General features: G+C 62.2%; 1 protein-coding gene across 1 annotated transcript in view; it reads right to left on the bottom strand.

Annotated features, from left to right (window-relative positions):
* The window catches only part of PITPNM3 (PITPNM family member 3), an 82,015-nt gene that overhangs the window by 14,325 nt on the left and 40,392 nt on the right, over positions 1-27,298 (bottom strand). The window contains exons 4-9 of the mRNA XM_062216332.1: positions 22,479-22,526; positions 6,089-6,165; positions 5,557-5,792; positions 3,019-3,208; positions 2,476-2,598; positions 1,972-2,156 (exon numbers count right to left, since the gene is read on the bottom strand). Of these exons, the coding sequence (XP_062072316.1) occupies positions 1,972-2,156; positions 2,476-2,598; positions 3,019-3,208; positions 5,557-5,792; positions 6,089-6,165; positions 22,479-22,526 (859 nt within the window). The remainder of the gene's footprint in view (positions 1-1,971; positions 2,157-2,475; positions 2,599-3,018; positions 3,209-5,556; positions 5,793-6,088; positions 6,166-22,478; positions 22,527-27,298) is intronic.

Raw genomic sequence — 27,298 nt, 5'->3', positions numbered from 1 at the left:
CTGCGTGGGCCGTGCGGACTCTGTCACACACACCCCCCGCCTGCGCCACCGTGGTGAGAAAGCCGCTGAGGCGACACTTAAACACGCGCAGCTGTCTCGCTGAACAACTTTATTTGCAAACCACAGGCTGAGCACCTGAGAGCTCCCAGGCGTCCCCTCGCTGGCAGGCCCGCCCTGTCCTGCTGCTGTGGGCTTGGGCACGCGGAAAACCCCTGCACTGGCTCCTGGAGAAGCCCAGCCGGGTCAAACCGCAGCCCCGCTGGCCCGTGTCGGTTGTGCCAGGATGAGGGCTTCAGCCACGACTCGGGTTCCAGGCAACCCGCAGACACAGATGCAGGGGCAGGAAGCGTGGTTGCCCCGCCCCCAGCTGGCAGGTGGGGCAGAACTTGGGGAGAAAGACAGGAGATGCCTGGGAGTCCAGCCAGCCCCCTGCCAGGGGCCCACTGCTCCAAAAACAGCTCGCGCTGCAGGGCGAGCACCTCCCGGGGAGGACGGTGATGCTGGCGCTGAACAACACACACTGCACACACAGCAGCCCCCCCCTTGATGCCAACCATTTAATTGACAAACAAACAGCCATCTGTCCCAACGCCTTCCCTTTCCTGGTGCTCTGCCAATGTGGCGCTGCCCTAAAGGAATTTTCAAGGATGTACCAGAAATGCTGAGATCTTTCCGCCCGCAACCCTGCCTCGCGTGGAGCTGCTCTCCCAAAGGGGAATCTGTGAGAAGAGAAAGCGCAAATGCGCGACATCTTCGATCTGGTCGTCTGCTCCCAGGAATCTATCGGTGGGAACCAAAGACAGAAGCTCGGTTCCAGCAGCCTCAGCAGGTGCCGGAAACAGTGACCCCATCCAGCCTTGGACTGCACACACGGCTTCTTCCTACACACCTAGACCCGGATGAAGTGAGGACATTCCCTTTCCCACGGAACACTTCCCTGGCATCACCGCCCTGTGCACTGGGCCCACCAGGAAACAAAATCAGCATTAGCCGAACACAAGCCCCGCGACCCTGCTGCTCCTACGGTGGCTGCCGTCCCTGGAACAGTGCCACTCAGACTTAAAACTTGGGAACTGTTTCCGGAATTTTCCATTTGATCTTTTCTGAACACAGCTGACCACAGGTAACTGACAGCCTAGAAAATGGAGTCACGGATAGGGAGATGGAGAGGCTACTGTGACCCTAAGAAATATGCTAATGCTTGCACCCAAAGATGCCCACTGTGCAAGCCGGAGTGTCCAGGCACGGATACTCAGTACACTGTGGACTATTCCCTCAATAAAGTATATTGCCATCAAGGATATGTGCCAAGTATTTTAATTATGTGGAGAAAAGATCACACTACAAAAGGTTTGGGATTTAAGTAGAACGATATGCCAAATAGATATGGAGAGAAAGCAGCCTAAAGCGCTCGCAGTGGTTCTCCCCGCGTGGTGGGACGACCTGTTTTCCAAATGCTGCCCGGATTGCATGGACTCAACATGTGGGCGAGAGAGACGGGGTTAGGGGGCAACTGAGGCAGACAGAGTACTCCTGACCCCGTGTCTCCGCTCAGTCCTCCTTTGTACCCTGCGTGAACTGAGCCATTTACCCCAGGCTGGCGCACCAGCTGGGGCCCGCCTCGCCTACCCACCACACTGGGGACCAGAGACCAGAAGGCGGGCCCTGGGTCCCCCACAACAGGCCGCACGGCCTTCCCACACCTTCCCAGGAATGAGAAGCACACGGCTGGGTCGGCTCCCAGCCCACCCCGCCTCTGCTAGTTCGCCCAATCCCCTCCGTGAAGCAGGCTGGGCAGAAGGGGAAGTGGGGGCTCAGAGAGGTGGAGCGGCTGGCCCCAGACTTGCCGCCCCGCCAGCCAGCCAGAGCAGGGACAGGGAAGCAGGCCCCCAGGTCTCCGTGCAGGGCAGGCCTCGCAGGGAAGGGCCTCGCGATGACTGCGCCCACGTGCTCTCCGCTCTGGCCGGTCACCTGGAGAGGAAGGCGTGGTGCTGGGTGATGGCCTCGCAGTCGTAGGTGGAGGAGTCGCTCTGCTTCCGCGGCAGCGGCCTCTTGGGCTCGGCGGCCTCCACCCCGCTGGACAGGTCAATGTTGCTCTTGCTGCGCCGTTTGCTGCCGGCCAGGCTGCAGTCCTCGTCCACCGCCCCCAGGGCGTCCTGCGGGGCCGGGCAGAGACGGGGGCCCGGCCGTTACCAAGACCCCGGGCCCAGCCCCTGGCCCAGGCCAGCACAGCCCCTTCCGCCAAAAGGCATGCGGAAGCCGCCGAACGGGCTGCCTCCTATAGCCCCAAAGACAGACGGCCGGTGGGACAGCCTCCTGCTAGCCTCATTCTCCCGCTATACTCCAGGAGGAGTCCCTGCGCGCATGTCCTGGTGCCAACATGAAGGACAGCACCAATTCCCGCCCCCCCCCCGGGGGGGGGGACAAGGGGCGGGCTCCCAGGGACACAGACCCCGTCCCCGCCTCCCGCCGCACCTGCGTGCTGCTGATGCTCCCCTTACGGCTGCTGCTGCCGGGGCTGTCCCCCGAGGGCCCCGCGCTGTAGCAGATGGCGTCGAAGGCCAGGAGGCCACCCACACAGTCCCCAATGAGACACACCTGGAAGAAGCAGAGCTGGGGCTGCAGGCCTGCCCCCCCCCCCCCCGCGCCGACCCCCCCTACCCATCCAGCCAGAGCACAGGGTACCCATCCAGCCAGAGACCAGGGAAGGACCTGTCCACAGAGGCACTATTTGGGGGGGGGGTGCTCCTCCAGGGGGTCAAAGGTTAACCTAGGCCCCGGGGGGCCAGCCTAAGCCGGCCATCCAGCTCAAGCCAGGGACCAGCATGGGCTCCAAATGAACACTCCAATCGTTGGCCTCTGTTTTCCTACCTATAAAATGAGGGCACACCCCAAGAACTCGAAAGCCTCCTGCGATCTCAGATGCTCCGGTTCCAGAACGGTCCGTGTGGGTCCCCCCAGGGCAGGGCCCAGCCTCTGTCCCAGCGCAGGCCAGGCCGGGCCGGGCGGCCGTCCTACCTGCCCACTGAAGCCAACGCCGTCAGCGGACCTGAGGAACTCCGTGTACACCTGGTTAGCTCGCTCGATGACCGTGGCGACAGCATCCTGGTACTGCGGGGAGGAGATGGCCAACAGGGGCAGGGCGGCCAGAGGGACATGGTCCTGGCTGTGGCTGAGGCAGCCCTCGTCGTGGCTGTAGGGGTTCAGGCTGCAGACAGGGGCCCAGGGTAAGCCCAGCTGGGACCAGGCCAGAGGGCAGGGTTGGGGCTGAGGACCGGGCAGAAGACAGCACCTGCTGGCCAAGCATGGGGTCCTCGGCCCCAGGGACCCTAGAGGAATCCTGGGAAGGAGCTGTGTGTGTCAGAGCCCAGGCGGCAGTGGGGGCAGGGACCCGAGCCTGTACTGAGTCCCCAGTGTCCAGTCCTGGGGTCTCCTGCAAGAGCAATGTCCTCTTGCCCTGTTCTGCGTGCCCCCAAGGACACCCCAACTGTGGGGGACAGAAGCAACTGAGGAGCCAGTTGGCAGCGGTCAGGGTAGGGGCCTGTCCTCACGGCAGACTTCCTGGAGGAGATGGGCTTGCCTGCCAGGCATGGGGATCCCGAGGTGATCACAGCTCAGAGGCTGTGCGCCCATGCCATGTTCACTGTGTGGGGCTCCCCCCAGCTCTGGGGGACATCTGTGACCACGGAGAGGGCTAGGAGGGCGTGTCCACCCACGTGCTCATCCCTGGGGCTCCTGTGGACTTTGCAGAGGCACCCCTCACTCCCTGCCTTCCCACCAGGAAGTCCCTCCCTCCCGCCCTCCGCGGGCAGCTCGGATCCATGAGACCCCCAGGGGCCCATCCTGCCTCCTCCACCTGTCTTGGTTCTGTCCCCTGGGGCTTCTGTCCCAGAGGCACTGCCGAGCGAGGTCCCCCCAGCCCAGGCCCAGAGCCTGCCCATCCCCCATAGTCCAAGGGTGACATAGGGCCCAGGGTCGGGGACCCTACAGATCTGGGGCATGCGGCAGAATCCCCACGGGGTGCAGGGCCGGCCCCACCTGCCGTTCCTCATCTCAAAAGAGCTCAAATTGGAGGAAACAGCTTCAGCCGGAGCCAGAGAGATTTTAATTGGCTGGGAACACACTCCTTCCCAGTAGTGATGGTGGCTGATTGATGGGCCTGGCCGGGGGCTGCCTGGGGGTCGGGTAAGCTCCTGGTCACCGTTCCCTCAAGTGGCCCGGCCATCTGTCTTCCCAGAGACAGGTGTGACCCAGCTCTGGAGGTCAGAGGGCATAGGGGTCGGGGTGGGGGGGTGGCGAGGGAGGGGGGTCCTGAGACTGATTTTGAAGCAGCACGGTTAACTCCGGGAAGCATCTGGGCTCCGCCATCCGCTCAGCAGATGGCCGCCTGCTCTGGGCTCCGCCCCCTCCTGCCTGGGCCTCTGCAGGGGGCGGGGGGCGCTGCCGGACATCCCCACCAGGGATCTGGGACGCGAGCTACTGACCTAAGCCCCTTCCCGCCTTCTAGCTCTGAGCGCTGCCCGGCGGGGGTCCCGGGGACACAGATCACCCACCTGGTGCGGGCAGAGAGGGGGCTGCTCCTCAGCGTCGCATCTGATGGACAGCACCAGCTCCCACTCTCTGGGGGCCCTGGGAGCTGCCCACACAGCCCAGCCTCTCTCCCAGGCTCGGCCTCGGATGAGCTTTGGCAGAGTTGTGCTGGGGGAGAGGCCGGGGGGCAAGGACCTTCCTCCCTTCCCCAACTCGCAGGGCTGCCGGCTTCCAGCTTCCCGGCCCAGCGAGTGGGGCCCTTGTGACACAGGTCGGTGATGAGGAGCCAGTGTGTCCAGCCGGCTCCACATACCGGGCACCGGGTAGCTGGGGGTGGGACCTAGGCCCTGGAGGAGCCCCTGCTCTCTTGGTCTGTCCCCCGAGGCACCGAGTGGTCGCCAGGGGCTGCCTTTGACATCCTACCCTCCTCCTCACTGACAGGGAGACGCCAGCGAGCGGTGCCGGAGGCCGCCGATGCCAGTCCCAGGCGGGGCGTCCCCACACGCTCTACTTTCCATGCACGCCAGCGTGCAGGGGCCTCACCCCAGCTCCAGAGCTGCTCCTCACTGTTATCACCCCCATTTTATAGATGAGGAAACTGAGGCAAGGAGAGGTGAAACAGTTTCCTCTGGGTCTCTAATCCAAGCCAGTAAGAGGCCACACACTTCACCGTGTTATGCACTCAGAAGCCGCCTCCTCTAGGGAGGCTTCCCTGGCCCTCTCCCTGTGGCACAGGGTCCTCCCGGGCTGTAAGCCTATGACCCGCTTTCCCCCCTGGCTCCATTCACTGGGTGGCCCCGGGGGAAAATGCTGAACCCCTCAGTGCCTCCGTTTCCGTCTCTGGGCCAGCGAGCACAGGAAGTGGATCTAAGCTACTAAGGGACGGGACCCGGCACCACCCAGCTCTGGGCAGACTCCACCAGGGACGGCCCTGCTGGGCCGGGAGCTGTGATGGGCTACAGAGGCCTTGGCGGGCACCCACCTGCCCCCCAGGTGCCCCTCCCCCACCAGCCGGGCGGGACTCACTTAGAGACGAGCGAGAAGGCCTCGGAGCAGATGGCCGGGCAGGGCACGAGCTTGATGAGGATGTGGCCCAGGGCCGCGGGGAAGTGGGCGCGCGTGACCTTCTCCAGCACGGAGCCGAAGGTGCGGATGTCGGCCGCCTTGCACGCGGGGTCCCCGGCGCCCGTGTCCAGGATGTTGCCGCCATGCAGCACCAGCAGGAGCACGTGGGTCCTGCAGGAGCGCTGCGGGCAGCCTTCCTGCGGGGGACAGCGGTGGGGACAGAGACGGGTAGGTGGCGGGGGATGGGTGGGACTGCAGCCAGGGAAGCAGGTGCTGTGCCCGGCCTGCTCAGCTCCCACCACTGCCCCGGAGGGCAGAGCCACCAGTGCATTCCGAGTGAGGGGCGTGGGCTCCCAGGAGGGTCAGAGCCTCGGTAGATGTCTCAGGGGAGCCTGGAGGCCGGGCACATGCCCAGGACCACAGAGGGGCCAGGCAGCCAGGGGCTCATCCCGAATCCCAGCGACAGAGCGGGGCCCTCGCAAGCCCGGCTCACCTCGCTGTCCTCGTGGATCTCGATGCTGCCCTGGGCTGGGAACTTCTGCCTTCTCAAGGAAACCCGGTACAGCTCTCCTGCACGGGGACAGAACTTCCCTTACAGCGGCGGCCACCCACGCCCAGGGCCCCGATTCCAGTCTGGAGCTCGGGCGAGTCAACCCGGCCAGTCCCCTGCCTCTGAACGCCACACTGCACAGAACTCTCTCTCCTCCCAAGGGAAAGAAGTGGAGCAGAGGCAGGCCAGGGGGAAGCTGACCGTGCAGTAAGGAGGGGTGTCGGAGGGAAGAGCTGCCCTGCTGTCCCTCGCCAAGGGCAGCAGCGGCCGTGCGAGCTGGTGACGACCTCTGCAATTGCAGGTTGAGCCCCCAAGGTCAGCTGGGTGATGGTTCACTCCTCGTCACCTTCGCTGAGCTCGGGATGCCCAGCTGAGGCGTGCCTGCAAGGGGCTTCCGGGAGGGGTAGCGTGGCATCAGTAGGCGAGTGAAGAAGGGCCACCCTGGAACCAGCGTGGGGCACAGCCCGGCGGAGATGCTCCAGTGCCAGCCACTCCACTTCCCATCCCGCTCCCCGCTGAGGCACCTGGGAAGCACCAGATGATGGCCCAAGAACTCAGCCCTGCCACCCTCGTGGGAGACCCGGACGGAGCCCCTGGCTTCTGGTTTCAGCCTGGCCCAACCCTGGCTGCTGCAGCCATTTGGCAAGTGCACTTGCCAAATGTACAAGATGACTTGCTGTCATCTTGTACTGTGCTGGGGTCCTGAGGCCCGGGCTGGGGGCCCCTCCTGCAGAGCCCAGGGCCAAGTCTTCCATGTGTAGGGAATCAGGCAGGGCAGGCCGAGCTGCTGGAAGGAGCGCGAGTTCCTGGGCAGAGCCAGGCCTCTCATCGGATTTTCCCCTCCTCTTAAAAGCCCAGCACCGGCCAGCGCTGCGGCTCACTAGGCTAATCCTCCACCTGCGGTGCCGGCACACCGGGTTCTAGTCCCGGTCGGGGTGCCGGATTCTGTCCCGGTTGCTCCTCTTCCAGGCCAGCTCTCTGCTGTGGCCCGGCCATAGTGGCCATCTGAGGGGTGAACCAATGGAAAACGAAGACCTTTCTCTCTGTCTCTCTCTAACTCTGCCTGTCCAAAAAAATAAATAAAAAGCCCAGCACCTCCGTCATCCAGGAAACGATTTCCTGCCCATGTGAGTAGCGTGGAGCCCTCACGGCGGTTCCTGGTGGCCCAGGGACGCATCTGTGAGGACGGCTTCTCCGCGGAGCTCCCAGTGGGGCACCTTCCCCAGTGCTGGCAGTGGCTCAGGGGGTGGTGACATAGGTTGGCCACAGTTGCCCCCAGAGCCGCTGGGAATGACCCTCCCCAGATGGGACTCCCAGGGGGAACGGCAGGGTCACAGGGGTGTGTGAAGAGATCTCTTTCTCTCTCTCTCTCTCTCTCTCTCTCTGCTTTCCAAATAAATTAATTACTTTTTGCAAAAAAATAAAGGTTGTCCCACCCTTACCAATGTGGACAGTCATTTCCCCATCTACTAAGGACACAGACAGAACGAACAAGAAGCAGAATCACCAGTCTCCTTTTCGTTTTCCTTTTTTATTTATTTGAAAGGCAGAGGGATAGCGAAAGACAGAGAGATCTTCCATCTGCTGGTTCACTCCCCAAATAGCCACAACAACCAGGGCTGGTCCAGGCCAAAGCCATGAGCCAGGAACTCCATCCAGGTCTCCCACATGGGTGCAAGGGCCCAAGTACTCGGGCCATCCTCTGCTGCCTTCCCAGGCCATAGCAGAGAGCTGGATCAGAAGCAGAGCAGGGGCCAGTGCTGTGGTGTAGTGTATGGGCAGCGGTTCAAGTCCCGGCTGCTCCACTTCCATCCAGTTCTCTGCTATGGCCTGGGAAAGCAGTAGAAGATGGCCCAAGTGCTTGGGCCCTTGCACCTACTTGGGAGACCCAGAAGAAGCTCCTGTCTCCTGGCATAAGATCGGCACAGCTCCGGCTGTTGCAGCCATCTGGGGAGTGAACCAGTGGATGGAAGACTTTTGTGTGTGTGTCTCTCTCTCTCTCTCTGCCTTTGCTTCTCTATAACTCTGCCTTTCAAATAAACAAACCTTTAAAAAAAAAGGAGAAGAGGAGCAGTCAAACTTGAGCCAGTGCCTATATAGGATGCCAGCATCGTACATGGGGCCTTAACCCACTGCATCACGACACCAGCCCGGCCCCTCTTCCTGCCTGGGACATCAGCACTTCCGGTTCCCAGACCTTCAGACAGCCCGAGGTCCACACTGCCGGCTCCTCTGGTTGCCAGGTCTTTGGACCTGGCCTGGATCTATACTGCTGGCTTCCCTGGGCGCTCAGCGGGCAGACGGCAGCCTGCACAGGTGTGAGAGCAAGTCCCGTAACAAAGGTCCTTGTCCATCTCTCTCTGTAACGCCAGAGACCCCTGACTAGCACAGCTGGGAAAACACTGTTCCAGAAAACATCTGGTGGAAGCTACCAGGGAGACAGCAAGGCAGGGCGCCGCGGAGAAGGCAGCATCAGCCACGAGCTCTGGGCTGATGCCAGCCACTGCCAGAAATGCCGTGTTTACTCCTGTCAGCTGCCTGGGCCTGACACCTCTTCCAGGAAGCCCTCCCTGAACTCTCACTTCTCTAACACGGGGGTGAGGGAAGCACAGCCCACCAGCCCCCAGCTGTGATAAAGGTTTATGGGAGCACAGCCGGGGTCGCTGATCTGCATTTTGCCCGCGGGAGCTGCCCAGAGACCATCAGCCCGTGAGGCCTGAGAGGTTCAGAGCAGGGCTTCGCAGGGGAGACGGCCACCTGTGGGCTCACACTTTGGTGCCAGCACCTTAGACTCCAGGTGCAGAGAGACCTCAATTCCATCCAACAGCCACGCCCACCCCAATGAGTCTGTCTTCCCCTCCATCCACCCTCACCCCCTCTCCTTCCTCCCTCATGAGCCAGCCGTGACTTCCTGTGTGTGCGGCTTGTTTGCTTCCACTGACGGGGAGCTCACTCATCTCCAAAAAAAGCCTGCTGCAGACCAGGGTGATCCCTTCCCTCTTCACACGCCCCTGTGACCCTGCCGTTCCCCCTGGGAGTCCCATCTGGGGAGGGTCCTTCCCAGCGGCTCTGGGGGCAACTGTGGCCAACCTATGTCACCACCCTCTGAGCCACTGCCAGCACCGGGGAGGGCGCCCCACTGGGAGCTCCGCGGAGAAGCCGTCCTCACAGATTCACCCCTGGGCCACCAGGAACCGCCGTGAGGGCTCCACGCTACTCACATGGGTAGGAAATCGTTTCCTGGATGACGGAGGTGCTGGGCTTTTTATTTATTTTTTTGGACAGGCAGAGTTAGAGAGAGACAGAGAGAAAGGTCTTCGTTTTCCATTGGTTCACCCCTCAGATGGCCACTATGGCCGGGCCACAGCAGAGAGCTGGCCTGGAAGAGGAGCAACCGGGACAGAATCCGGCACCCCGACCGGGACTAGAACCCGGTGTGCCGGCACCGCAGGTGGAGGATTAGCCTGTTGAGCCAGGGCGCCGGCTGGTGCTGGGCTTTTAAGAAGAGGGGAAAATTCGATGAGAGGCCTGGCTCTGCCCAGGAACTCGCGCTCCTTCCAGCAGCTCGGCCTGCCCTGCCTGATTCCCTACACATGGAAGACTTGGCCCTGGGCTCTGCAGGAGGGAACCCCAGCCGGGGCCTCAGGACCCCAGCACAGTACAAGATGACAGCGATGACTCGGGTTAACTGAGCACTTACTACGTGCCAGGACCTTCCTGGTTTACTGACGCCCTCTCCCTAGAGTCCTCACCGGCTCCCTCGGGGCCTGGATGCTCTTGTTATTTAGCTCCGTTTCACAGAGGCCCACACCGGGGCAGACGAGCCCCGGTCGCTGGCTCTAGGCCTCACAGCGAGTAAGGCTGAGGGACGGAGCTGGCGCGAGAAGCCAGGGAGGCCCCCACCCCGTCCCACAGAGGACTGCGTTCGGCCCAGCGCTGCCCTGTCCTTCCCACCGGCGCAGCTTCCAGTGAGGACCAGCAGGCCCACAGCCCGGGAAGGCTCCGGTCCGTCTCACTGCCCCGACCCCTCTTTCTGGGACAGAAGAGCAGATGCTAAGAGGGGCTTCCCCAAGACACAGCCACACGTGGGGTCTCTACGGCTGAGAGTGGGAAGGGGCGTGGGTAGAGCGGGGGACACACACAGGGATGGAGCCTGGCACAACCCTTCACTTCTGGGGCAGGGAGGTGTCTGTTTGAAACCATGGACTGGGGGCCGGTGCTCTGGCATAGCAGGTAAAGCCACCACCTGCAGTGCCCTCATCCCATGTGGGCGCCGGTTCGAGTCCCGGCTGTTCCACTTCCAATCCAGCTCTCTGCTGTGGCCTGGGAGAGCAGTGGAAGATGGCCCAATTCCTTGGGCCTCAGCACCCATGTGGGAGACCTGGAGGAAGCTCCTGGCTTTGGATTGGCCCAGCTCCTGGACTTTGGAGCCCGAGGTTAATCCTTGGCTCGTGGCATCTGTGCCTCAGTGTCCTGGTCCGGGGAGTGGGACACTAACAGTCCCGACCTCAGAGTGCAGCGCCCTCTGCATGAGGCCATCCCCGCCCCGGGCTTAGGAAGGGCAGCGCGCATACTCAGTGTCCTAGGCCGAGGTCCACATCATCATCAACATGGCTATCCTCAGGGGACCCTGGGGGCACGGGGCTGGGGCCACAGCTGACAAGACGCAGCCACAGTCCAGCGGGGGCATCACTGCCTGCCCAGTCCCTGCCGCGCCGCCGGATCCTTGCCTGAGCCTTGGCAGGCTCCCGGCCCGGCTGTGCTGGCTGCCGGCTTGCAATGTGCTTACAGGATTAGACGCTGTGATCGCCACAAATTACCATAGCCGGGCTATAAATAAGTCGCAGGGAAGGCTGAGGGTCCTGCTGCCTCCTGGAGGAGGGGGCCGGCCCTGCAGCCCCGCTGATGGCCCAGACCCAGGAACGCCCACACCCTGGATCTGCCTGCAGCCAGCGCCGGTGGGGTCCACGCCACACGCCGGATGCCCAGGTGCGGATGGGAGCCAGGGGCCAGAGACTGGGCAGGGCTGTCCTCGCCAGCCCTCAGCCCTCCCCTGTGGCCCACACAGATGGGGGCACAGCATCACCTCTCAGTGCAAGGGAAGCCAGCAGGTGGGGAGACCCAGGCTGCTGGGGGAGATTCTGGCCCAGGCAGCGCTCACGGACAGGCAGGGACCCGCAGCCTTAGCAGGGGCCTCAGCGGAGGAGCAGAGATCAGCCTCAAGCCCGCCCTGCCTGTTTCTCCCCCACACAGCTCTGCTCTGCTGATAAACAGGCTCTCCCGCCACAGTGACGGAGGCCACTGACTGCTCTCCCACAAGGCATAACTCTTCTTGCCTCTTTTCATGCTGACACCGATGCCTGGTAAGTTCTTCTGTCTCTTGAAGACTGGGGAACTCCTACGCGTCCTGCAAAACCCTGCTCAGTTGTCACCACCTCTGGGACACCTTCCCAGATCTCTCTACGTAGAGAAGGTAATCCCTCAGCACACCTATTGCTGTGAGATGGCTTGTTGGTTTCCCCACTAGACTGTGGGCCCCTTGAGAGCAAGCCTTACCCCTCTCCTGTACCTCCCACAACATTTTTGGGAAATGTTTGGAAGTGACAACGCCAGGATGCACACACCCCAGGGCACATCATCCGCTGGGAAGCAGATTTCTAGAAAGCCCCCAGGGGACCTGGAATCCAGAACTCTGCGAGTTCTAGAGCAGCCTGGCCGGGGTCTATGGCTCTCCTGGCAGGTGGGGAGCCCCGTGGGGGGGCCCCCAGGACCTGTTGTCAGGCCATCAGTTCCTTCCCTGGTGCTCATGTGGCTGGCATGGCCCTGTTCGGGCTGGGTGCCCGTGGAGTCTGGATTTGGCCCGGGCTGGCGAGCCCGCGGCTGTTTCTGTGACATCTTGAGAGCGAGCAACTTTGAGGCAGGCCCCCTCCCGCTGTGTGTGCTCCCGGCCCCCTGCCAGCCCCAGCGTCGGGACCGGGGTGCCACCCAGCTCCCAGGCTGCCTCTGCCGCTGGAGAATGGAGGCTATTTTTGTTTAATCACAGCCTTGGGAAGGCACAAATCATGAGCTTCCTCCCTTCTCATTACCCACGCACCACGCCGCTCTTGAGACAAAAGCCAAGGTCGCTGCCCACGCGCCCCCTGTCCTCAGCAAGGCGAGCTGCCCCCAGCACGGCTGAGGGTCTGGCTGTCCTTTGCCCTCTCGCCAACAGTCACCGGGGTCCCGGCAGGGAGGGTCCCGGGGTGCCTCCTGGCCATGGCAGAACCCCCCAATGTCACCGTCCATCCCATGAGCCCCTTTCCAACCACTGCCACCTCTGTGAGTCCCCCAGGGCCAGCTGAGCTGAGCTGGGCCTCCCTGGAGACCACGTGGCCTGTCTCGAGAAGCATCCGTGAGGTCTCTAATCCTCCCTGAGCCCGAGGCGGCACAGAGCGAGCCGAGGCAGAAACACACAAGGGCTTTTGTCGGATTTTTTTTTTTTTTTTTTTTTGCATAAACCCAACAGCTTTGGTATCTTGCTCTGGAGTGGGATGTATAAGATGCACCTTGCAAGTACTGGAGCCTCGCTCAGACAGCAAGTGGGCACTGCGGACCACAGCCCAGCCCCCACAGGAAGAAGACAAACACACAGGGGGAAAGAGGCCACGGAAAAGGGCCCCGCAGCTGGGAAATGCTCGCCTTCCGCACCTCCTCCCACCCCAACCAGAGCCTTTGCCTCCATCTCCTGGAGGGTCAGGCAGTCCCCATGCCTGCAGAATGAGAGCCCCAGGGCCCCAGCAGGACCCACAGGCACCACAGGGGTGGGAAGCCTCGCCTGGACTTTGCAACATGGGTGATTCCCGCGAGCGAGCTTGGGGTTCACACCCAGGCAACTCTTGGCGCAGATGAACGAACCCGCGTCTCAGGGGCCCCCCGAAAAGGCAGCAGCAGCCCCACGGACTCTCTGCTGGGTCCCCTTGGAGCAGAATCACGCCCGCTTCCTCCCTGGAGGCCTGGAGCCACAGAGGCCTCGCGCATCGGGAAAGGAGACACCAGCAGGTGCATCTGCACAGAGAGCCCACAGCAGCCACACAGCAGCTCACCGACTGTGAGCTCATGAACGGGGGCCGGCCGGCAGCCCTGTGACACCTGTGCCCCCCGCCCCAGGGCTCGCTCTCTGCTCTCAAATAAAAGTTTAAAATAGGAGCCACTGGTATTTCCCCCAGCAGACCCCAGGCCACCTTCCTCTGCAGGTGTCCCCAGCTTTGCAACAAACAACAGTCGGGGTGAGGGAGGCTAGGGGAGGCACCCCAGGGGCCAGCGTCATGGTGCAGCACTTGTAACACCGGCATCCCATAGCGGAGCGCCAGTTGCAATCCTGGCTGATCGGCTTCGAATCCAGCTTCCTGTTCGTGCACCTGAGAAAGTGCCTGGGGCCCTGCCGCCCATGTGCAAGGCCAGGATGGAGCTGCCGGCTCCTGGTGTGGGCCTGACCCAGCCCTGGCTGTTAGGGTCATGTGGGGAGTGAACCAGCAGATGGAAGATCTCCGTCTCTCCCTCTCACCCACCCTCTCTCCGTCACTCTGCCTTTCGACAAGATAGACCTTTCAAACAATAAACAGAAAAAAGGAACATGGACGTCGGCTGTCCCTGAGGTCAGGACAACGGCCGACTGTTTAACGTGGTGCTTTCCAGTCCTCTCGCGAGCCCGAGGCTCCCTGTTGAAAGCGGTGCGTGCATCGACCTCCCGGTGGGACAGCACAGCTCGAGCGCCATGGAGCTGACGACGAGCAGGCAGAGCTCCCCGGGACCCCACCCCTGGGCGCTGGCAGGGAAAGCAAAAGCACCGCTCGCTCGCAGAAGGGAAGGCTGAACGGGAAGCAGACGAGCGGATCCGAGCCTGCGTTCGCACTAAAAAAGCCGACTCAGCCTCCCTTGCCGCTGCCGCCTCTTGTGCTTACTCGGGCTGGGCTGAACACACCAAGGTGACTCGGGGCCAGCACCTGCCTCCAGGGAGCTCGCAGGCCCCTAGGGTCACATGACATCACACGATCGAGGCCAGGCCACGTGGCCAAGACCTGGGTCAAGTGACCATGCCCAGGCCAGGGTGATGGCCTCTGGGGCCGACAGCAAAGACCTCAGTGCATCCGGGCCCCGCCCCTGCTGCTCAGCCGCCTGGGGGCCACACCTGGAGTCCAGGAACCAGGCAGGAAGGCTGTGGGAGGTGGCCCAGAAGGCTGAGGGCTCCGGCCCGCTGGGACCTCACGGCTGCCTACAAGTCCACGCTGTGGACCGGGTCACGAGGACGGGGGCAGGGGTGGGGAGGCTTCTGGAGTCCCCAAGGATCAGCACAACCTGAGAAACGTCCAGAATGCCCCACGCTGGCCAGAGGTGGGCACGCTCCTTCCCTGCGGGTAGACAGGCAGGCTACAGGAGGGGCCACTTCCCAGGGTGTTCGTTTAGGTGGGGTCTGGGGGCGTCTGGGGGCTTTAAGACTCCTGAGCTCTCAGGGCCAGCATCCTGTCGTGGCTGCCGGCTGCATCCGGCTCACGACGCCAAGGTCACGTGTCCAGACCTGCGAGGCCCGGCCCTTGCTAGAGTCTGGGTGCCAGACCCTGCCTGTGGGAAACACGACGCTGGGCACCCCCAGTGAGCAAGGGGATCGCTCCAGGGAGTGACTGCCCTCGGGGGAACCCAGCTCGGATCAGGAGCGTCGCCGTCTTGAACCAGCACACGCGTTCCCAGCGACGCTGGGGTGACAGTGTCTCTGACCCTTGTGCCTCCCATGACTGTGTGCATTTCCGGTCCTCGTGTGTGCCTGACAGCCTTCACCTCTGTCCTGGGAGCACAGGGTGGGGGAGGTGCTCTCCCCACTTAACAGATGGGCAGACTGAGGCTGGCAAAGGCTCATCGCTTCCTCTCAGAGTGCGAGTGAAGGGGAGGGGACTTGAGCCCTGGTCACCAGGCAGGGAGTGAGAACGGGGTGTCCTGTCCCTCCTGAGCGCTCTGCACCTCGCTCTTGCCCCCTCCGAGTGAGGAGAAGAGAAGAGACACCAGGAGCGGGAGCTTGCTTGGGCCTCGGGACTCTGCTCCTCTCGGGTCTGCCTTGGCCCCGCCTCTACTCCAAGCCCCACCCCCCCCAGCCCTCCCTTCAAGACGCCCCTGGGTTCCAGCAGCAGGGCTGGGGGTGCTCAGCCTCAGCACCCTAAAGAATGGCGACACTCATTCAAACCCCTCCCCAATTCTCAGGCTGGCCACGCCCCCCACTTGGCCAATGGGGTGTTGGGGGGGGCAGGGGCAGACAGGTGCAACCCCTGCAGGGGGCAATATGGCAAGGGCACCAGAAACACAAGTCCGTGTGCAGACGACCTGGGTGCGGTTGCTAACTGAGAGGGGACAGGTCAAATGAATGACGCTGCTGTGATACGGGGCGGAGCCAAGGCCAAGACAAGGCCAAGACAGATGAACGTGAGCGTTGGGGATGCGAGGGATGGCACAGGGGTCTGAGGAAAGTGAGGTGCCACGCCGCCTGTGTGTGGAGACCATCCCCGGGCCGAGGTTTGCACCTGGGTAGAAAGCCTGGGCGGGCTGGAGCGGGGGGGGGCCAGGCCCCCCCTCCATGCCTGCTCCTTTGGAATGTTGTCCTCGGCCCTGTGCTAGCCGCTCAGATAAAAACCAGAGGGCTCCGGAAGCACGCGCAGCAGGTCATGTACTGAATGCTAATTTAGATTTTCTCCTGCTCTGGCCACTCGGCCCCTGAGAAGGTTCAGAGCACAGCTTCCTGGCTGTTGCTTCCACCCTTTGTTCCCCGGGGGGAAAGGATCTGGGGAGACCGACTCCCACAAACTCTCTGGCCCAGGGTGGGGGCGGGGAAAGGATTCCAGGGGGTTGCCCCCTTGGCTCTGGGACGATGGGCCCAAGGGAGCTGCAGACCAGGACAAAAGCGTCCACCAGGGTGGCACCCAAGGCCCCCCAGGGCTCAGTGCATGTGTGCACAGGTGCTGGACACACACAGCGCACATACGCGTGCACACAGGTGCACACATACACACCTGCACACACACATATACCATTCCCTCTCCCTGGGTGTTAGGGAAAACACCTGGGACTTTGGGACGGCGGCAGGAGACTGAGGAGTGGAGAAGCCCCTGGAATCGCCGAGCGGTCTCTCCCAGCACAGTTGGACAGCAGTGGGGAGACCAGATGGAGCTGCTTACAGAAGAGCAAGTGAAAGGGTGGCTTCCCCCGTGTGGAAGTCGGGAGGCTGCACTCACTGTGGTCTCCGTGCACCCCTCCCGACCTGTTTCCCAAGGCTGAGGCGCCCTGGCTACTGGCTGGGTTGGGCTAGGGGATGGGACCGAGGGCAGGACTGGAGAGAACTAGGGCTCTCCCCTCCCGAGGTCGCCATAAGTTGGCTGCCCTGCCCAAGGCCACAGCTCCTCACGCAGCCGCCTTCAGGGGCAGGAATGGCCCCAGGACTGTGCCCTGTGAATCAGGTCCCTTGACTGAGCTCTGCTCCCACCAGGTGGTCTGTATGCGTCCACCTATTTCCTACTGCAACTCAGGCTGAATCTCAAGGTAGACTAACACTCTACGCAAAACCTTATCCCAGCCCTCCCCCGACACATGCCTGCCTCTGGCTGTTTCAGACTCCCCAGCCAGGGTCCCCCCACTCTGCCCGCCTCTCTGAACTCAGCCATGGCAGCCATTTGACAGCCCTGGCCACAGGGCCCTTGCACTTCTCTTCTGTGTGCTGTGCATGTACGCTTCTCCATGTGCCTGGTTATTTCCTTCGGACTGCAGGGTCCCCTCCTCCAGGGGGCTTCTACTCTTACCCTCCTCCTCCCTAGAAGCACCACAGACCTCTCTTTCCTGGCACAAACCCTCATGTTTTAAATTTAATAGTTACTTGGCTATCGCCTTCCTCTCCTCCATCTCCCAGACTGTAAAATCCTTAAGGGCTGAGACTGGGTTTGTTTTTGCTCCATTTTATCCCTGGAGACGGTTCTGGCATAGAAAGGTGCTCATTAAATGTTTTCTAAACAAACATGTGAATGGACTGAAAACCTGTTCCCTTTTTGCAGCCCCACAGGTATCAGGAGCTGCGTGTGTCCCCAGCAAAGTACTGACAGGACACAAATAGACCGGAACATGCACCTGCGCACACACAGCCTCATGCAAGTGGAGGCACCAATGCACTGACACGCACACTGATCCACACGAGAAAATGCAGGGGCACACGCACGCACACACAAGGAACCCTGCCAAGCAGAGAGATACGCGCACAGGCAGAAGTGCTCCCAAGGCGGCCGTCTGCCACCCCGAGCTCATTAAAGCCAGCTAAATATAGCCCGTCTGCAGCTGTACGCAGCAAGCTGCCCACACAGGCCAGGAAAAGACACCAGTTTCCAGGCAGAGGAGCGGGGAGGCCGGCCGTGGGCAAGGGGCCTTGTGCATTAGGGCTGGGCGGGGTCCTCCTGGGAGACCACGAGCTGAGGGGCTGCAGGCAGCAGGTTGTGAGGTCAAACCACACCCCTTCAATGGCGAGGGCTGAGCCCAAGCTGTGCACATCGTCTGTCTGGGCCAATGCCCGAGCTCAGGCCAGGACCGGGGCCGGAGTCGGCCAGGGACAGATCGGGGCTCAGCTGGTGGTCACGACAGAGGCTTAGTGGAGGACGAAGATAAAGGACCAGTCTGCGACCAGAATCGGGGCTCAATCTGGACCATTGCTGGGGTCCTGGGCTGAGGACAAGAGGGCATCCAGAGTCCCACGGACAGCCTGACCTACCAAGGACACCTGGCAGAGGGTAGCCCCCCTCCCCCCGCTGCGGCCGCCCCCACCCCCATCACTGAGGGCAGGCACTGGCTGTGGGAAAGGCCCCTGTGTCAGGCTTCGGGGTCCTCCCCAGGGGCTGGGGCCAGTACCGAGGGCCCCAGTGGCTGAGTCCACCTGCTGTGAAGCCTGCCCCCTCCTGCACGGGGACGGGGAGAGGAAGCCAGCCACTCCCCTTGCTGTCCTGTGCACATCCCGGACCCTAAGGGTCTGAGGGTGGGCGAGAAAGGAGCCTAGTGCGGCACAAGGGACACCTGGGCACCTGAGAGGGAGAAAACGCAGGCAACAGGCAGCCGAGACCAGATCCGGGACAGAGCTCCGGGGGTGGAGGAGAGAGAGGGGTGGGGCTTGAACACCTGCCCTGGAAGGGCACTCACCCAGGGGCAGCTCAGTGCCAGGCTCCCTGAGCGTTCGAAAGAGAGAGAGGGCAGCCCAGGCAGCGCCCTGCCCAGGGGTGCTGCTGAGGCTTGGGAGGGGGAGGGGCTGAGAGAGCGCCCAGGGGCAGGGTCTCGCCTCCCCCACCATGAGAAGGACCTGGATGGAGGTTCGGGTTAAGAGAGGGGAGCCTACGACTTTACTCTCAGCTTCTCCCAAGGTGACAGAGAGCCCAGCAGCAAGGGATGGGCCCGGTGATGGGGTTGGGGTGGGGGAGGTCCAGCTGGATTCAGCACCTGCCCTCCAGGTGGCAACAAATGGATCAGCAAGGGCCAAGGCCAATGGTGCCGACCCCTGGGTGGTTGGGGGGACCCAAGTCCTTCTCACCGTGAGTTGGGAGGAGGCTGGCTTCCCCATCAGCCCAGGGGAAGCCGGGAGCCCAAGCTCCCCCCAGGGTCGACGTGGACAGGAAGCAGGAGAGCGGATGGGTGACAGTTCAGATGATGAGCAAAGGCCAGGCTCGGCTCCTGTCATGGTCCTTGATCCTCTGCAGGGGGACTGGCGGCAGGGAGGCCCGTGCATGGGAGGACACGGCTGTCCGGGGAGAGGAGTCGGGGCCCTGACTGGAGCCTGAGAGCCCTGCTGCCTGCTGTGATCGGCAAGCTGGACTCTGGGCAGTGAGGGGGGTCTAGAACAACCCCTGGTTCCTGGCTTGCCTTGGTGAGGGAGGGCCCTGCTCACATGGGATGAAGGAGGGCCCGCTCAGGTGGGCGGGAGTGAAGTCCCCAGCCCCCAGCCAGCGCGGGTCAGGTGTGCAGGAAGCCCTCTGAGAACGTTTGCTGTGTTAATGGAGCCACGTGGGCAAGGACAAAGGACGCCAGCAGACAAAGGGGCAGCAAGAGAAATCCAGAGCCCCCAGGCCAGACCATCAGCTCCAGAAGGGACCCCAGGTGCAGGTGCACAGAGGCCTGGACCCCAGGCAGGAACTGAGACTGCCCAGCAAATCCGGGGGTGCCCAGGTCCCGGCCTCACTTCTCACCTCCCACCCCCCCCCCCCAACCAGGCCCCCAGGCTTTCTCCAGTCTTGTCCAGGAGACAGGCAGGCTGCCCTAGCACAGCCACAGAGCAGCAGATTCCAGGACGCACAGCCCAGGGCCCTGCTGCCTCGCACACCGCTCGGCTCGAGCAGTGCAGGAGGAACCTCTAGGGGCAAGGGCACTGTGGCAGTGATAAGCCAGGCCGGCCAAGGGCCAGCCGAGGGCCAGCCGAGGACCAGCCGAGCACCGCAACACCTGGGCTGCCCAAGAAGACGACTCAGCCCTGCCGCCCGCACCGGCGGCTCCTCCTCAGCCAGTCGTAGCCAAGGCCTGCTGCGCGCCAGGTGGGGACCTGGCATCTCATGGCTCGTGTCTCTGGTCGCCACAGCAACAACAGAGGTGGACGGCCTGGACGTCTGCTGCAGCCCAGCACACGAGGCTCAGAGACGTCAGGCGATGTGCCCACAGCATCACAGACACCCAACACAGGGGCTGAGCGCCAAACCCCGGCCTCGGACCTCCTGATCGCCAGTGTCAGGGGTTCCTGACGGCGAGTCCAGGGCAGTGGGTGCCACCTCCCAACTTGCTTCTGGTGAGCTTTCAAAACCCTGGTGGGAGCATTAAAGAAAGATAACTCGCCAGGACGCGCATTCACGGTGCGGAAACGTCGGGCATCGCTGCTCTTTTCAAACCCGAGTCACCCGTGTTTATGCTGCCAATTTGGAATTAAAAATAAACAAGTGCATCACCATCAATTATCACCATCATTTCATAAAAGGGGAAGTATTTGAATGCCAAAAAATTGTAGGCAGGGCCTCAAAGTCTGATGACGGGGAAAGCAGGCTTCTCGGCTGAACACGTTCACTGCCAGGGAAAGGGGCCTCGTGGGCTGCTGTCCCTGCGGCTCCACACTGGGAATCACTGGCCCTGACAACCTCCAAGGCAGCTCCAAAACCCCTCTGTTGGGGGCCGGCGCTGTGGCGTAGCAGGTAAAGCCGCCGCCTGCAGTGCTGGCATCCCACATGGGCAACAGTTCGAGTCCTGGCTGCTCCACTTCCAATCCAGCTCTGCTATGGCCTGGGAGAGCAGTGGAGGATGGGCCAAGTTCTTGGGCCCCTGCGTCCACCTGGGAGACCCGGAGGAAGCTCCTGGCTCCGTATTGTTGTAGCTCTGGCCATGCGGCCAACTGGGGAGTGAACCAGCGGATGGAAGACCTCTCTCTCTGCCTCTCCTTCCCTCTCTGTGTAACTCTGACTTTCAAATAAATAAATAAATCTTAAAAAAAAAACAAAAAACCCTCTGTTCTTCACTGGAAAAAAATGTCTTTAAGGAACAGAAGGGGATGACACCTCGGCTGACTAATTATGCCTAAAATCTATAATCATAACCAAAAAAAAACAAAAACAAAAACAAACAAAAAAAAGATGTTGCATCTATCTTACCACGGACCACGGTTTTTCCAGCCACATCCAGGAGACACTGAACATCTTGTGCGCTCCATTGCAGCCATGCCAGGTGGCCGTCTCCCCCAGACCCAACGCAGGGCTCCCCGCCCACGGCCCTCAGAACTGGGGCTGCCTCCCCACGCTTGCTCTCTGCTTTGCTGTGTGATGGTCTGACACCCTGGGAACCTTCCTGGCCAGAGACTAAGATGATGAACAGTTTGCCCATGGACACCAATGTCACACACAAACCACCCCACCCTCACCGCCGCCCCCATCACCCCCTTCATCTACTCTCCCCCAACAAGCCAATGTCCCTGTGCCCCCAGGCCACCCGGGGCCCCACCCGGAATGGGCATTATTCAAGCTAAGCTTCTGGCACACGAGCCCACATTTTCCACTCGCTCCTGCCTCTGCCTCCTGACCAGCCCCGGTGCCATGACCATGGCCCAGCGTGGCATGCTGGGCCCCTTCTCTGCGGCACAGTTCTTCCTCCCGGGGCATTAGTCCCCGTGTCATCACTCATTCACCTGCACACATCAGAGTCTCAGACTCCTCTGAGCGCAGTTGGCCCTGGTGCTAAGCTCAGCTGCTCGCTCCCAGTGGGGGCTCAGGAAACAGCTGCTCCCTCCCCTTCCGTAGCCCTGGCCTTCCTCCTGCCTGGTGCACTTGTGGCCTGAGCCTTGGAGGGGGAGGGGAGCCCTGATGGACACTTACGCCCACAAGCCCCTAAGTTCTTGTCTGCAAATGACCCCTGGATGTCAGAGACATAGATAGGGTTTCCGGGGCCTGTGCACCTGCTCAGGGCTGGACCCTGGCTGCGGGGAGGCCGATGTTGCAGGCACCTCTTATTCTGAGCTCAGAGGATTACATGAGCCAGAGCCAAGGAATCTGGGGAGAGCTGGGCCCGAACCCAGGGAAGCTGCAACCACAGGTGCGAAAGGCAGGAGCTAGGAGTGAGGGGAGCTCCGAGCCCACCCCCACCCTCAGACACACACACTGGCTGATCTCCCCGGCCCCAGCTTCGCTGCAGCAAATCCACGTGGCTACTGCACCAGCAAACCTGCACACCCTGGCCTAGCCCTGCCCAGGTCCAGCGCCACGCTCGGCACTCTGGGAAAACACAGGCAGAAGGGACCCGGAGCAGCTGGTATGACACAAGAGGGCACAAAGACCTGGGAGAACTGGGCCCCAGAGCTCCAGGCCCTATGGGGGTGGCCTCCTCGTGGTGGGGAGCAGGTGCCTCCAACCTAAGGCTCCATCCGTGCTCCTGGAAGGTGCACGGCCCAGAGGAGGTGGTGACCGGCAGAGCAGGAGCCACTCCCCATCCCTGTCATTTGTCCACACTCGAAGCACACTCACCAGGCTTCCCATCTGCTCTGCTGGGCCATCTGCCTGGGCCAATGACCTCCACCCTTGCTCCGGCTCTGACACCTGAGCTGCCCACTGTGGGGGTGACTCAGGGACCCGGGGAGCTCGGCTCCTGGGGCAGAGTGGCCCCAACTCAGGCGGAGTGAGCCCGGGGCCTGTGGTCCTGCTTGTGAGTGAATGGCACTGATCCTACACCCCGTGAGCTCTGAGGGACGAGAGAGGCTTCGAGCCCAGGGACTGGGGACCCCGCAGGAGGAAGAAGAGGCGGAGGACGGGGAGTGTGTGGCTGTACTCACGCTGCTTCTCCTGCAGGACACTGGATGTGCACGGCGCCGGCCCGTCTCCTGCAGGGAGAGAAGACCCGTCAGCAGACTGCGCCCCTGCCACTGGGGCGGAGGCCCTGCCAGCGGCCCCCACCCCATGCTCCCTGCTGTGTGAGACGCAGCCAGAGCCCAGCTCGACCCATTGCTCGGGTGGGGTGGCATGGCCTGCCTCTCTCACCTCTCCCCCGCCCTCGTCCTCGCTGGCTGCCTTCTCCATGCACTCACTGTCTCCCCCAGGCCAGGCTGGACTCCATATCTGTGTAGCCCCTGTGATGCCGCCGTCTCTATGTCCTGTCACCTTCCAGGAGCTTCCCAGGGACCCTATTGTGGCCATGCATCCTGAGCACCCAAAACTCTCTGCAACCTCCCCCAGGGGAACAAGCTCCAGGGCACCGAGGGACGCCATGCAGAGAGGCCTTGTGCCCTCCCCTGTGGGACCCAAGGAGCTCCTCCCTCTCCCCAGCCAGCCTCCAGGGTGGGCGGGATGACGCCCTTCCTGGCCACGCAGAGCCTTCCCAGACCCCGTCCATCAGATGCCATCTCCCCATTCTCGCGATGTCCCATCTGCCAGGGCTGCCTCCACCACTCGAGTCACCCATGTCCCCTCCTGCTCGACTCCTCAGGTCTGGGGGTCGTGACAGTCTGTGCCCGAGGGGAGACCAGCTCGGGAGCTGAGGCCCGGGTCCCCTGGCGTGAAGTGGCTGCAGCCTGCTTCCCAGAGCAAGAGCATCCCAGATGCAGATGGGAACAGGGAACGAGCCAGCATCAGACGCACGGCCAGGAACCACAGGGCGGCATCGGACGGGGCCGCCGCCTGAAGCCCCAGGAACTCCCGAACACACAGGGCAGGTCAGCTTCTGCCACCAGCAATGAAGACACACAGTCAGAAAACACCTTCTGTCTGCAGGTGTGGTGCTGGGAGCCACGGGGTGTGGAAAGGAGCAGTCAGGGTGGGTAAGGGCCAGGAGCTCTTCGGCAGAGCCGCAAGCGGCTACCAGCAAAGAGAGGCCCAGCGGACAGTGAGAGGACGGTGGAAGATTCATGCAGCCAGAATGACCCTGGGGGACAGCTGGTGGCACAGTGATGTGTCCAGGGGGCGTGCCAAACAGCTAGACCACACCCACAGCACACCAAGTCCTGGGAAAAACAACAGTGCAGGCAGGAAGCCCCATTACAGATCTGAAGACTGAGGCTTAGGGAGGCGGGGCAAACCAGCTCTTCCCAGTCCACATCTCCTGATTTTTTTCCAGCTGCCCCAACCAGCCCATGATGAGCACTGCCCAGGGCCAGGAGGAAATGCAGGGGTCCTTGTTCAAACAGCAAGGGGCTGGCATAGAAGCACAGGGGGTTACATCACCACTGGCAACACCGGCATCCCCTATGGGCTCTAGTTCAAGACCCAGCTGCTCTGCTTCCAATCCAACTCCCTACTAATGCACCTGGGAAGGCAGAAGGGGATGTCCCAAGTCCTTGGGCTCCTGCTACCCACAGGGAAGACCAGGATGAAGTTCCCCAAGGGTGCCAGGGGCTGGGCAGTGTTCGCATGCCAGCCTGGAGGAGGTGCCCACCTACGCGGTGACTGAGACACAGATCCCACTCAGCCCTGTCACTGCCGGACCGTAAACACGACTGAGAGTCCAGGCAGGGATCCTGTGGGCAAAAATGCCTGGGAGGAACACAGGCAAGGAGCTGAGTGCTGCGCTGCTGGCGGGCAGGGGCACAGGTGGGCGGAAGCCGGGAGGCAGGTGTCCCTGCCCAGCAGGTGCACGCGATCCCCTGGAGAGGAGCAGGCGACATGAGCGCAGGAGATCGGAGCCAAGCCCGGGACTCGGCCACACCGGGGTGTGCAGCTGCTCCATGCTCCACCCAGCGCATCTCACGCATCCAATCCTTGAGGTCTCACAGGTGCGCCTGGCAGGGAAGGAGACCGAGTCTTTCCGAAATAAAGTCGCTCCCCCGGTGTTCAGATCCGGTCCCTCTGGCAGGCACCCTGGGCTCTCCCCACCCGTACTCCCACCCCCTGCCAAAGTCAAGAGTCTCCTGGGATGGCCCAAGCACGGTGGACAGCACTTACAGGAGTGGGAGGGGGAGCAGAGAAGGGAGGTTGGCCCGGAGGTACCGAAGGGGAGCGTTGGAGGCTTGGGAGAACCAGCGGGCTCTGACTGGGGCCTGGGGACTGCAGAGCCCACCAACCCGGGCACGAATGGGCCTGTTGTGTGACAAGGCACACGTGTGGCTGGGACAGCAGAAAGCAGGTCCATCTGCCCAGCACAGCCCAGCCCAGCCGGCTCCGTCTTCCTTCAAGGCTGCCGCCAGCGTGGAGAGGAGTCGGCGGTGAGCCCGTTTCCTTATTAGCAGGCTCCCAGGACGAGGGCGATTAACCAGATGTGCAGCTGGCTCAGCCGCTGCCTAAATGAGACCCCACTTGGCCTGGAGCTCATGGGGGCCCCTGGGTCCGCCCGACAGTCTCGCTGCGGCTAGCGCTTATTTCAAGGGCACGAGCTGCTGGAACAGGATGGCCACACCGAGAGGGCTGGGGAGCAGCAAGGCAAACTGCTGATTGCTAGCCTGCAGGCTTGGGGCCTGTCCCCAGCTGTCCAGGGAGCCGGGCCTGCCTCACCTCCTCCAAGAAGATGCTCGCAAGACTGCTAACGGCTTCCTGCACGGTGTTACACCTCCTCCTCCTCCCGATTCCTGCCTGCCTAGCTGCGCTCCCCAAGCCTGACCCCAGCAAGGCACGGGGTCATGTGCAGGACCACCTGCGACACATGCCCAGGGCCACCGAAGGGGCGCAGGCGGACGGGGCCTTGGGGAAGGAGGAACCAAGAACTCACTTCTTGCTCTGCCAGGAGGCATCAGGGCAGCCCCCGGGGCAGCCTCCGGAGCAGGGAGAGCCGAGCCTGGTCCTGGGCTGACCCCGTCGCCAGAGACCCCGGCCCAGCCCAGAGACAGCTCGTGAAGAAAGGCAGAGAACAAGAGCTGAGGGCAGGATGGTCCACAGACACTCCCCTCCCTAGGCATCAGGTCAGGAACCAGGCTTTCTCCCTGCCCCGGACAACCCCATCCACACGTACACCCCTGCCACCGACCACTGACGCCCCAGCCCCTTTCGTTGTCCCCAACACTGGCTTCCAGAATGATCTTCCTAAAAAGCTAAATCATCCGAATGGATCCCCAGGGCCGCTCTCAGCCCAGCACCCAAAGCCACTGTGGGCAGCGTTCCCAGCCCTGCCCATTGTCGGACACCTCCTCCTCTCTTTCCCCTCCAGCCCGATGCCCTGCACACCAACCTCAGCGAAGACGAGCTCCGTGTGGCACCCAAGTCTCCCTGTCTTTTCCTGATGTTCCCTCCTTGGTCTGTCCTGACCCTGGCCACGCTTCCTCAGACCCTGCATCTCAGCTCCGGGGACCCTCCCCCTCTGATCCCTCTGTACTGGGGTCCCACTCCCATCAGAGTCTTTGGCTCATGATCACCACCTCACCCCCACTCTGGGACGTCAACTCTGAGGTGTCCGTGTGTCCCCCACACGCACAGGACATGCATCAGCTAGGGGCAGAGCTGGCACAGCAGGGGAGGGGGCGGGACCCCTTGGCTGTGCTGGGTGTGAGAAAGAAGGTCGGGGGAGGGGGTGGGACCCCTTGGCTGTGCTGGGAGCGAGGGAGAGGGTCTGGGCTGGGGCGGGACCTGTGGACCCATCAGCTGTGCTGGGCGTGGGGGTGGGGGGGCTTCATCAGAGAGCCGCACCAGGTCATGGGAGCTATAGAGGAACTCAGGGGGAGTGGGGCAACGGCAGGGGGTCCCAGGTGGGCTCAGCACGCAGCCCCCTGGCCATCTGGCTGGAACACAGGTGAATGGAAGAGGGGGAGCTGTGGCCCAGGAGCCGTGAACTTGAGAAGCCGTGTTGGGCGGTGACAGGATGCAGCAGTGACCTGACCGCCCTTTTACACGTCCCTGGTGGCAGCTATTCCTGGGCTAGCTGATTCCATAGTGACGGGCTTACGAACCCTGGAACACTGTCACAGCTCAGACAGGGCTGGACCCTGACCATGGACGGCCCCGCAGGCCAGCCCAGGGCTCCTTCTGCACACAACAAAGGCCCGGCTGCACTTCCCAGAGCACAGCGGCATGAGCGCAGCTTCCTTTTAGAAGCATCACAGGATTGCAGAGCCAACATTTTATTTTTAAAGATTTGAAAGACAGAGAGAGAGAGAGAGAGAGAGAGAGAGAGAGAGAGATCTTCCATCTGCTGGTTCACTCTCCAAGTGGCCACAATGGCTGGGGTTAGGCCAGGCTGAAGCTAAGAGCCAGGTACTCCATCCCAGTCTCCCATGTCGGGGGCAGAGGCTCAAGCATTTGAATCAACATCTACTGCTTCCCAGGCACATGAGCAGGAAGCTGGATTGGAAGCAGAGCAGCCAGGACTTGAACCGGCTCCAGTATGAGATGCCACCATGGCAAGGGGCAGCTGAACCTGCTGAGCCACAACACCGGCCCCAGCCAGATTACAGAAAGATTGTCCTCTGACCACAAGATTCAGAACTTTTCCTCTGACCCCATCCCTAGAAAATGACATTCACCTGGGACAGGTCAAGCTGTCGCCTGCAGTGCCAGCATCCCATAGGGGATGTGTGTGTCCCGGCTGCTCCACTTCCAACCTAGCTTCCTGCTAATGGCCTGGGAAAGCAGTGGAGGATGGCCCAAGTCCTTGGGCCCCTGCACCCACATGGGAGACCTGGATGAAGCTCCTGGCTCCTGCCTTCAGCCTGGCTCAGCCCTGGTCGTTGCAGCCATT

The sequence above is a fragment of the Lepus europaeus genome, chromosome 18 (assembly GCF_033115175.1).
Source record: "Lepus europaeus isolate LE1 chromosome 18, mLepTim1.pri, whole genome shotgun sequence".
In the NCBI taxonomy this organism is placed as follows: Eukaryota; Metazoa; Chordata; class Mammalia; order Lagomorpha; family Leporidae; genus Lepus; species Lepus europaeus.
The sequence above is the reverse complement of the archived record's forward strand: the minus strand, read 5'-3'. Positions and strand labels throughout refer to the sequence as shown.